Source organism: Megalops cyprinoides, chromosome 7 (genome assembly GCF_013368585.1).
Source record: "Megalops cyprinoides isolate fMegCyp1 chromosome 7, fMegCyp1.pri, whole genome shotgun sequence".
Classification (NCBI taxonomy): Eukaryota; Metazoa; Chordata; class Actinopteri; order Elopiformes; family Megalopidae; genus Megalops; species Megalops cyprinoides.
In genome coordinates this window covers 35293985-35305524 of record NC_050589.1, presented here as the reverse complement: position 1 = coordinate 35305524, position 11540 = coordinate 35293985, and the positions used below count along the sequence as shown (strand labels likewise).

The 11540-nt window shown below is 41.7% G+C and overlaps 1 protein-coding gene across 1 annotated transcript; it reads right to left on the bottom strand.

The window, feature by feature from the left end:
• Positions 1-2131: 2131 nt before the first annotated feature.
• On the bottom strand, positions 2132-6059 carry LOC118780129 (tubulin alpha-1A chain-like). The gene is made up of 4 exons (XM_036532452.1): positions 5880-6059; positions 3733-3955; positions 3459-3607; positions 2132-3343 (listed from the first exon to the last, which is right to left on the bottom strand). Exons 1-4 carry the CDS (start codon positions 5880-5882, stop codon positions 2363-2365), a joined length of 1356 nt encoding a protein of 451 aa, XP_036388345.1. The 5' UTR covers positions 5883-6059; the 3' UTR covers positions 2132-2362.
• Positions 6060-11540: the final 5481 nt, after the last annotated feature.

Here is an 11540-nt window from a genome sequence, read left to right as displayed (position 1 = left end):
CTAGAACAAAACTCAATAAACAACTGTGTTGTGGGTAGAGATTCTGAATCTAGACATCTCAAATGCCTACTCACTCTTTGAACCATTAATTTAACACATGGTCAAATGTAATTCCTGGAGTGCCAGTGTGTATGCTAGTTTGTATTTTGCTAGTGTATTCACCCTGGATTAATTGTCCAATTAAGTCAATGCTAGTTATATCCTGTATAAATTTACAGCAGTTAATTTCCCACACAACAGGAAATGTTTAAGTATATGGCACATATGCAGTCCCCAGTTGTACTTCAACATTCTATTAAAAGTGACAAATTAAGACTTGAGGTTGGACTGAGAAGCAATAACTGTACACACTGATCCCCTTGAAAGTGAATGTCACACCCACATGCTAAAAGAACTGGAGAGGGAAACTGGGTTATTCTAAATAACGATTGGCTGAATCAGGTGGCTAAACAAACACCTGGTTTGAATAAAAGTTAGGTATCTCAGTCCTGACTGCTCAGATGGTATCAACTCCTACCCCTCAGTGAATGTCTCCAATGAACACTAGTGAACACTAGTCTAATACATGCATCAACTTGTTGTCATGGAAGCAGTCCTTCAGAGAAGGTGTCAGGGCTCCGCCCCCCTAGCTGTGGTGTTTTTGTTTTTTCCCTGTCCATGTGCTTTTTGTTTTTCCTTGTGTTCCAGCTCCGCCCCGCTCCCCGCCTGGTCCCCGCCCTCCTGATTGCCCCATTACCTTCACCTGCCTGCCTGCCCACCTGCATCCCATCTCCTCATCAGCCCAGCCCTATTTCTACCCTGCTTGTTCCTGTCTTGTTTGCCAGTTCGTCTCAGCGTTTCCGTACCTGTTTCGTTCCCGCAGTTTTTTTTGGATTTCAGTATTCTCCGTGCCTGACTCTGCCTGCCGTTTTGTCCCTTTGCCTGATCGTTTGCCTGCCCGGTTCCTGATCCTGCCTGCTTCTGTTATTGACCCTGTTTTTGTCCACGGACTGCCTTCCGGTTTTCGACCCTGCCTGCTTTTGGTTTCGCTGCGTTCCTGCCGTCATTAATAACCCCGCCTCAACCTGAAGCTCTCTTGGTCTGCGACTGAGTCCCTGCCTGAGCCCTTACAGAAGGGCTAGGTGTGCTGTGGTCGCTCTTGTGTTGTATGACTTTTGTTCTGGCATAGAATAAAGTGTATCTATTATGAAAAATTTTTTTATTGTTCCCTCGAGAAATATGTCCTGTTGCTTATGTGCCCATTATCTGTGCTGCCGTTTGCAAATGAATCCCCCCTAGGGATTAATCAATTTTATTCTGTTGCAAAGGCAACTCTCTCCCATTTTCATATTGTACAAAATGGTGCTGTCTACTAAATTACATAATGTACCTTTTTATCAGCTATATTTTATTCATGACTCAGGACAATGTCATGAGTGCATTTTCCGATTATGGTTTTAATCAATAACCGTAACAGCTTTGTATGGTAAATCAGCTGTCTGTAATACCTTCCAAAATTGATTTGTCTTATGTCATTTAGCGAGAGATTAATATTTGAATTATGACAAAGTAAATGACCATGGTTTCTTTAGGGTAACAATATAACAGTATCACATATAATTGTATAATCATGGTCATAGTCATATCATAACCATATCTAATTAAAAAATTTCTGTGCAAATGTATCTGACCTGCTCAACGGCAAATGAACTTTTATACACAAAAAAGATTGTCCAAGTGCAGTACTTGTTTTTTATCTACATGTCACAGTGTGTAATTTTCTGTGTCAGTGCATTCCCATCTTCTGTCATTTCTATGGTTACAACTAAGATCTATGACTATGTGTATTTTGCCCAATTCCCTCCTGAAGAAAAACTAAAACACGTTCTCTTGTATTTAAAATATTTGTGACAGTGTTTGCTGAATTTATGTTGTTACTCCATCGAGGATATATGAGGGCTACAGACAGTTCAGACCAGCCATTTTATCTGATAGAGGGAGAAGCTACAAAAAAAAGGATACGTAGAGTAGTAGACCCCCGAGGTAATCCATATTGCAGGAAAAGGGTGTCACACACAATGCCAGTATACTGAATTCAATAAATTTATATTCAGAATACAAACAGGAAGCGGAAAACAAAATAAGAGTGAGCACAGAAGAAGTCATTTTATTTAGGCCCACAAGAGGGTAGGGTTACATAAATGTCTTTATTTGGAGAGCAATTCATGCTTCTACAACATTACTTTGTTGTACACAGAATGTCCTAAAGTGTACCTCAGATAATGTAGACACATGTAAAGCAGGTAATAAGAGGCATTTATCCGTTTTTCCTTTTGACAGACAACACAATTTCATATTTTTCTATCTATCTTGGCCACACAAGTTAATACTCCTCACCCTCATCTTCACCCTCGCCTTCCATCGAGTCAACCCCCACCTCTTCATAATCCTTCTCCAGGGCTGCCATGTCCTCCCTGGCCTCAGAGAACTCTCCCTCCTCCATACCCTCACCCACATACCAGTGCACAAATGCACGCTTAGCATACATCAGATCAAACTTGTGGTCCAGACGGGCCCAGGCCTCAGCAATAGCAGTGGTGTTGCTCAGCATGCACACTGCTCTCTGTACCTTGGCCAGGTCTCCACCAGGAACCACAGTGGGGGGCTGGTAGTTGATGCCAACCTTGAAACCAGTGGGACACCAGTCCACAAACTGGATGGTGCGCTTGGTTTTGATGGTGGCGATGGCAGCATTCACATCTTTGGGTACCACGTCACCACGGTACAGCAGGCAGCAGGCCATGTACTTGCCGTGACGGGGATCGCATTTGACCATCTGATTGGATGGCTCAAAGCAGGCATTGGTGATCTCAGCCACAGAGAGCTGCTCATGGTAAGCCTTCTCTGCAGAAATAACTGGCGCATAGGTAGCCAGAGGGAAGTGGATACGGGGATAGGGCACCAAGTTGGTCTGGAACTCTGTCAGATCAACATTGAGGGCACCGTCGAATCGGAGAGAGGCTGTGATGGAGGACACAATCTGGCCAATGAGCCTGTTGAGGTTGGTGTAGGTAGGGCGCTCAATATCTAGGTTTCTACGGCAAATGTCATAGATGGCCTCGTTGTCCACCATGAAGGCACAATCAGAGTGCTCAAGGGTGGTGTGGGTGGTCAGGATGGAGTTGTAGGGCTCCACAACAGCTGTGGACACCTGGGGAGCTGGGTAGATGGAAAACTCCAGCTTGGACTTTTTGCCATAGTCAACAGACAGGCGTTCCATCAGCAGGGAGGTGAAACCAGAACCAGTACCACCTCCAAAGCTATGGAAGACCAGGAAGCCCTGGAGCCCAGTGCACTGGTCAGCCTGGGGAGAGACCAAAATCAATGTCAACAGTGGAGGAATAGACCTCGATACACTGATTACACAAGATATAATAATAATATTCCTTCATTATTACAAGGTGCAGAGAGGTACCCACCAACTTGCGGATCCTGTCCAGCACCAGGTCGATGATCTCTTTCCCAATGGTGTAGTGCCCACGAGCGTAGTTGTTGGCAGCATCTTCTTTGCCAGTGATCAGCTGCTCAGGGTGGAATAACTGGCGGTAGGTCCCAGTGCGCACCTCATCTGAGGAGACACAGAGAGAGGAGTTCAGAAAATGACTCAGACCAATGCTGTTAGGAGTGGCCATTACTGTAACAGCCCTGCTGCTCCACTGTAAGGAGAAACTACGAGAAACTATGAGATATTACCAATGACTGTGGGCTCCAGATCCACAAATACAGCCCTGGGGACATGTTTGCCGGCTCCGGTCTCGCTGAAGAAGGTGTTGAAGGAGTCGTCCCCTCCTCCAATAGTCTTGTCACTGGGCATCTGCCCATCCGGCTGGATGCCGTGCTCCAGGCAGTAGAGTTCCCAGCAGGCATTGCCGATCTGGACACCAGCCTGGCCCACGTGGATGGAGATGCACTCACGCTGTGTAGAAGAAGAGGAAAGTGTGAGGTCTTTTATTTTTTAGTAGAATGCTGATAATCCATTCACATTATACTTATGTCTTTGACAATGAGCCAGATCATGAATCAGAATGTGATTTCAGGTTGATCTCATTTTAAATGAAGCAATTTTAATATAACTGTAGTCAATGCAGCTCCTTAAGTATGTATGCTAAACACAGTAAAATAATTATCAACTTTAACATGCACAGAAGCAGACATGTGCATGTGTACATCAGTCTGTTTTTACTGAATCACGTTTTGCATGATATCAGTAATGCACATTTCAGGATTGGGACAAATAAACCTTTGTTTAATCTGTTACTTCATTTCTTTGGCATTCAGAGATTCTGGGAACCTGGCAGCACACACACACACAGCACACATAGTACTTAGAGGCCTCCTCCTCTCTCCCATCTCATTTGTACATGGCCAGTAAACCATAATGTGAACTGAAAACAAAGGAGCCCCGCCCTTTCACGTACATTTACATACTTCTCCCACAGTAATTGGTGCTTTCAATTGTTCACTTAACAGCGTTGCATTAAGTGACCGATATTCAAATCAACTAATATCAACATTAACAGTTTTGAAAGAATGTTGTGCGTAGGTTGCACAATACTGCCTCTGACTAAAGTATGAGTAAGCACATAGTGCACTGAATCAAATGGGGGGGAGGGCAGGGGGGGCAGGCTAGCATTTGAGGCATTCATCTTGGGCGACAGTAAGTTATTCATGTTCCACAAGACCTGCTATTGCTGTCGGCTGGATTCAAGCACACCAGTAACCAACAGCGATCAACACAGCCACTATAAGCCAGACAAATATTGGTAATGCACCAATGTTACTGAAGGTCAGGTGCTACAGCACACATAAAATTCAGCTACTAACCAGTACACCAAACATTACCGATTTCTTTCCACTGACATGACTACGAATACTGATAGCCAGATGACACATATGACCCTCACAGAGTGAAGAGCCTAATACATCTCAGCCACACCTAACTGTCACTTCTCTTTACTCATCTAGACCCACAATGCAACATTTATTTTTTCCTAGTTTTGTTCATATAGACTGTGCTGGCCTTTCAAGATATTACATTATTGTTATTTCAGATATTATTTACTGTATAGTCAACTACATGATTTTTATCATTTTAAAAGATATTTTGTTATGGTAGAAAAAAGAATTTGATTTGGTATCCTTGATTTGAGCCACTTGCCACTTAATGTTTTCCATCCATAATAGTAGTTGATGTGAGTTGATGCATTATCTATACATAGCATATTACAACTGTTAGGTATTTAAGCCCACTTTTTTATTTCACTGTAAAAGCACATAAATGTGAAAATACAAAATACCGGTGCACACAACCTCATGCCTGATTACATCTTAAAACATCACTGTAGTTGGGCGGAAAAATGATTAAATATGTGAACTATTCTTAGTATCAGTTAGCTCAATCTTAGAAATGGACAGGCGGCGCCTCTCCATCCTGTCCCGAGTCCCTTTTGTTCTTTCGCCCATAGCGCAGCGTCGGTCAAGTAGGCTATGTGACATTTTTGAAGAATATGAGGTTTGAACATTGTGTGGATCATTTTTCGCACGATTTGTTTCCGTCAAGGCACATCGTCTCTTCTATGCCTAATATTTTCAGGACTTAAACAAAATCAAAGCAAGACTCTGCAATTAAAATGATCTAAGCAGAACGTCGTCACAAAGGAGACACTCCCTGTGGCTGATGTTCGCGTATAAGGCCTACACGGTACACGCCCTTATGCCGCTAAATTGCTATTAGCACTCATATCCAGGGTTTTCTGTGCATCCTTTCACCCCGGCTGTTAAATGTTACATAATCACAGAACGGCAGACATGCAAAATTGTAGCAATTATTCGAGACATACCATGTTTTTTGTTTTCCTGACAAAGGATGGAGAAGAACGGCAAGCTCAAAACCCGCTTCCTTACAGCTCGACGATGATGCGGTCGATGTAAGAAAAAACTACGCACACAAGGCGCAAGACCATCAATATATACCACTCCCGCCGCACACTCCCTGTCAATGGCGCCGACCCGTATCTCGGACCCTGCGATTGGCTGAGAGTGTCATGGAACCACGTCCTGACAAGCGGGATGGAGCGCGCAGCTGTGCGGATGCGGGGAGGGGGGCGATTTTGAAAAGAGGCATTTCGAACTGAAGGTACCATCTGTTGAGAGTGGGATGCTTCTGAGATTTTATTTCATACTTTTTTGAATTAACTGTCTGCAAAGGAGTTGTGTACTTCCTTTGAGTATTTTTTTTTTATTTTTTTTTTTTTCAGTTAACTTAGGTCATATAAAATTATTTTAATTGAAATATGATAGATTGCATATTTAAATATTTTGTTGTGTAAACTATAAGAAGTGCTTACATAGACTTAACATTTTTTACTTATAGGTGACGCGAAATAATACCTGAAAAGCGGTGCATTTCATTCCTTAAGATGAATATTTCCACCCTCATCAATGATGTTTTCGGTTAAGGATTTAAGATGGAATAAATGCTTTTTATTTATTCAAATGCAAGATGGACATTGTCAACTTAAATTAAGCAAAGTAAAACATATGTACTTTAATGATTTTTTTTATTTTTGTGCCGCTATTATACACGTATTATGTATTAAACAAATGTGGGGAATATAAGTTCAGTTAGTCCCCACCCATCATTTTCTTTGTGGAGAGGAGAGGGTGCAGGGAATGGGTGGACCGAGGAAAAGGGGAAAGGGGAGGAGCGGGACGTCTCTCTCGGTCATCACGAAAACCGTTACAAAAAGTTGGATGAGAGCGAGACGCTTAATAACGAAACCATACAGAATGCTATCATTAGAATCACCTAGAGAAAGATGCTGGATAAAAACGTTTTGAATTTGAAGTATTCCATGACCATATACACGGTATTTCTTTAAGAAGCATTTCACAGATACCCTAGATCCATTTCATATTTTGTTGACATCACTCTTCCCTATTTGATCAGGGTCTCTGCCTACTGTCTGCAGAACTAGGAGTATTTTTTTGTCACAATATGTTGACGTATTTTTAGTGTCATGTTTTAAATTTATTTTGATTATGTGTATTGTGGTCTCTTTAGTCATTTGTCTGGTAAAATGTTTTTTTTTTTTTTTAATTTACACATCTACTGACTGAGTAGAGCAAATGCGTCAGAAGCTTCACAGTTGTGTGTTACAAGAAGGTTTATGAATTGGTGCTTACTGGCAGAGATGACGTTGCATTGTAGTCAGTTATTCCTGAGTTATACTGAACATTTTAAAGGCTTTAAAACTGCTGAATCATTAGCTGTACCTATGAAATATGTGTAGAGTCCTTCTTAGTTAACCCTTTAATTTTGTTCACTTCAGCCATCTTAGCCTGGGTCAATCTGGCACAAGATACAACATGCTGCTTTGCATACTCCCCCCTTTCCATCTGTCCACCAAGAACCTCACCTTTTCACAAAGAATCACAGATGGACATGGACAGTGTGCACTCTGATTGGATGCTGTGCTCGTGGAAGGTGTGGTCACACCCCACCAGTGGTTTCAGAAGGGACTGTGGTGCTCCACTGGTGATAATCCATTAGCATTGGGTGGCGTTGTTTGATGTGTCTTGGTGAGTTGGGTGTGGTCTATTGTTGCAGCTGCTGTCATACCATTGCATTTTCTGTCTAATCAATGAAGCTGATGTACATGGATGAGTCAGCAGACAGGGGCCTTGTTTGGCACCTCCAAAGGGGAACTTCATCTGTGAGACTTAAAACATCCACACAGAGGTGATCCACTTGACCTGGCATATAGGTTTCAGGTTTATGGGTTTAGATCTTCTCACCTCTGTGGGAAGGTTCACTAGCAGTGATATCATCAACTTTATGAGTAACAATGTCCCAATGAAATATTCTGGCTATTCAGTTGAATAGTTCCTACAAGACATGTTTAAAATGCGGTTCAAAATTGCTCAATTGCCTGTAGTTGTCAGCTACAGTAGTAGTTTATTTGAATGTTAAAAATCATATATCAATCAATAGCTTCATTGGGAAGAAAAACTGGAATAAATGGAGCTGCATCCCATATAAGAATCACAATTGCAGATAACATCACAGTAAATTCAAGCACTTATTTCCAGTGTGGTCCCCTGGGCCACACAGAGAGGTAAGGCATAGTGACAAAACAGCTATCAACATAAATATGCCATGATGCCTACAAGATATTCCCAACAAAAAAAATCAAAGCATAGTATGGAAAAGGTTCCAGTAACATGGATTCTCCTTAAATGAAGATAATTAATTAAGGTCATATCTCCAACATTTTTTCCAGGTCATTTCCTCTGCAATAAATGATCAAGCAGTTATTTAAATCTCAACATGGGAATAGTGAATAATATATACATGTATATATATATATATATATATATATATATATATATATATGTGTGTGTGAATTTGAAACTAGTGACATAACCTTGGTTTCCCACGTTTAGGCAGTTTCCTCCTCTTTGTTGAGCATAATCATAAATGACAAATAATGATGACAGGCAGAAATCAATCAATCGTGAGCCATGATGTTTCTCTGGAAAACTGGCCCTCTCCAGCATCCACATAACATGAAAAAGCAACTTTCTTCAGGAGAAAAGAGAGTCTCTTTCTCCAGTAAGATTCTCTGTTGGCAGGCTCATAAATAATGCACAAGTAAGGTATTGATTTAACCCCCCCCCCATCCTCCTGAGGATATAAAAAAGTTTCATATTGTCATTTAAATTCTCAAGGAGGAAGTAACAGAGTGAGGACCAACACTTCTACTCCTCTGCCCAGAGGCAATTACTAGCCAACACCCAACATCCCTAAATCTGGAGAGTTTACACCTTTAATTTCCCTTAATGGAAGGATACTGTTGTTTCTTTTGGCTTTGTGCCGATGCTCCTGATTCATCTTACTGGAACTCTGCAGTATCATCAGAAAACCGTCCTGTAACTTAAAGAGGAGAAGGACAGAGAAAACGTCCTGACTAACACACAGGCTGACATGAATAAAGCTTCCTCAGCAAAACACATGAGCCTGAACACTTCCTCTTTAAGCGAACATCATCATCATATCAGAGCTGTGCTCAGCCAGTGTTCCAGTTTGCCAAGGACCTCCCCCTATCCAGCATGGCAAGCCTCCACCCTCTTTGTCCCAGATTTTGTTGCAATGATGTCATTCCACTGCAGTGGATCATGTGACCTCCATGTCACTGTCATGCTCTGTCAGTGTAGTCCACAGAAGCCCTTTTTTCCTATCCTGTTCCTTCTCACTTAAATTCAATACCCATGACTGCACACTCTCATTATCTCCCAGCACTGAGGCAGCAGAGATTGTAGAGGGGAATTCAGAAGAGACAGCTGCTTCAAATTCTCTGGCAGCCCCTTCTAGACTTAATCACATCCCGCTGAGAATCTCCAGTGCTTCCTGGTCAGGCAGAGGAACACAGAAGGCGGTCAGCAGCCACTGGCCACAACAGCGGTCTTCCTAGGTGTAGCGCAGTCAATATTTACAAAAATACATGTAGACATAGGGGGTGAACTAGTGTATCAACATACATCCATATATGTGTTCATTTGATATGACATTATCTTCATTTTAGTATCCATGTGTTTTTGCATGATGTCTTACATCAACTTCATCCAAGTATATTTGGTTAAGACATTATTTATAGTTTTTCTACATGGAGGGAAAAGAAGGAAAAAGGAAGGAAATTCCTTCCCTCTCCACCCAGATGGCCTGCAACTCATACACATTGGAAGTAGATTGAAGTATGAGTAGTCCCCGTATTAATAACACAGATACTGTATCTCATGTCAGTTTTCACATAGTTATTTTCCTATCAGTTCATCATTCCAGTGGACAACCTCTTATTCATTAGATGTACACTTTCAATGCACATTACCTCAAGATGAAGACCATGTTATATATTCTTCCATTAGCATGTGCTCATGGAGCTAGAAAGGGGCTTACTGGACAGTGACAAATGTCCCACCCCAAGACACTGGCTGAAGTAGCACTAAGCTTTATTGGATTAGACACTGACTCCACCTTATATTTATAAAGCTCTGACAAATGCATAGAGCAACAATGATCAGTATGTCAGCTGGGTAGTTAGTTCAGTGTGTAACTGAGATGGGACTAGAGACAGCAGTGTGGACCCAGGCTGGGAGAGGCACAGGCCAGGCGTTCCAGCAGGACAACTTGAGCAGCTGTGGGGCAAAAAGGAATTTCAACAGCTGCAGGGAACAAAATGGATGAGAGTTTGTAGAGTGGGAGTAGGGATTTCTGTGGGACTTTTACGGGAGCTTTTCTAAGAGATATAGTGGATTCCTGACCATTGCATATGATTGGAACTGTCATGAAACTGTGCACTTAAGTGGAGTATGAAGTATACTACCCTGCATAATAAACGTAAAACACACTACGCAGTTATAAGGGACTGTAGTTAATAATTTGTTTAAATTTTTTATCAAGGAAATGGGGAAAGAGGTACACTCCTCATAGCTCACAGATACCGCAGGCAACAAAGTACATATTGCATTAGCAATATTGATTTCAAATTCTCTGGATAAAAAGAAGGCAGTACAGGAAGTAAGTGGAGTATGAGAGAACTTGCTGGCTGTGGAAAGGGCACGTCTATGTTCAACAGGAAGCACTTTGGCTCACCACTGTCCGGGAAAATTATCTATCATGAGTCAAAATCTAACTGCAAGAAAGCAGGCCCTTATTACAAATGCGTTCTTTACTACAAATGGGGGAAATTGAAACCGACACTCAACCCAGGACAGATAAGGAAACTATCATTTTAATGTATGTCCTCAGTGCAGTGTTCACCATTTTAAACATCACTCACCTCAGCTTTAGCTGCAGCACTTTTTTCCAGCCATTTGGCAAGAATTCCAGACACCTAAAACACAAAGTGATTACAAAGCCTAAATGACTGTTGCCATAGAACTCCCATTGTTGTTAGCAACAACCAGCGAAACAAGTGAGAAGGAAATGGCTTTGTCATTCATTACCGCAAAAGCTGGGAAAGATATTCTGTGACATGTTCTCAACACTTTTTCTTTTATGAAGAGGTGACATTTACAATGTTCAAAAATGGACCTAACCATTCCCGTGAGCTGTCTGTTTCTGCTCATATTGTACAACAATGGCAGTGGGAAGAGAAATGTATCCTTATTTAGTGATTTCTGGTCTGTTGCTATAATGCAAACTTTACTGTTGATGTTTAGGCTGTTGTACCCTTGAACTGTGAACTGTGGCTGACAAAACAAAGCCAGTAACTATCTATTTCTCCAAACAATGCTTGTATCCGTGGCATATTCTGATAAGAGATAAAGCCTCTGATCTGAAACAATTTCTTAATGAATGGGTGAGACAGTATTACCTTCAAAAGCTAAATTGACTTACTTTGGAACTGAACCAAGTTTCAATACGACTGCATGAGTTCCTTTGAATTCTGTCTTTTCTGTTGTCCTCCAGGTCACTGCTATACTGTGTTGTAACATAGCTG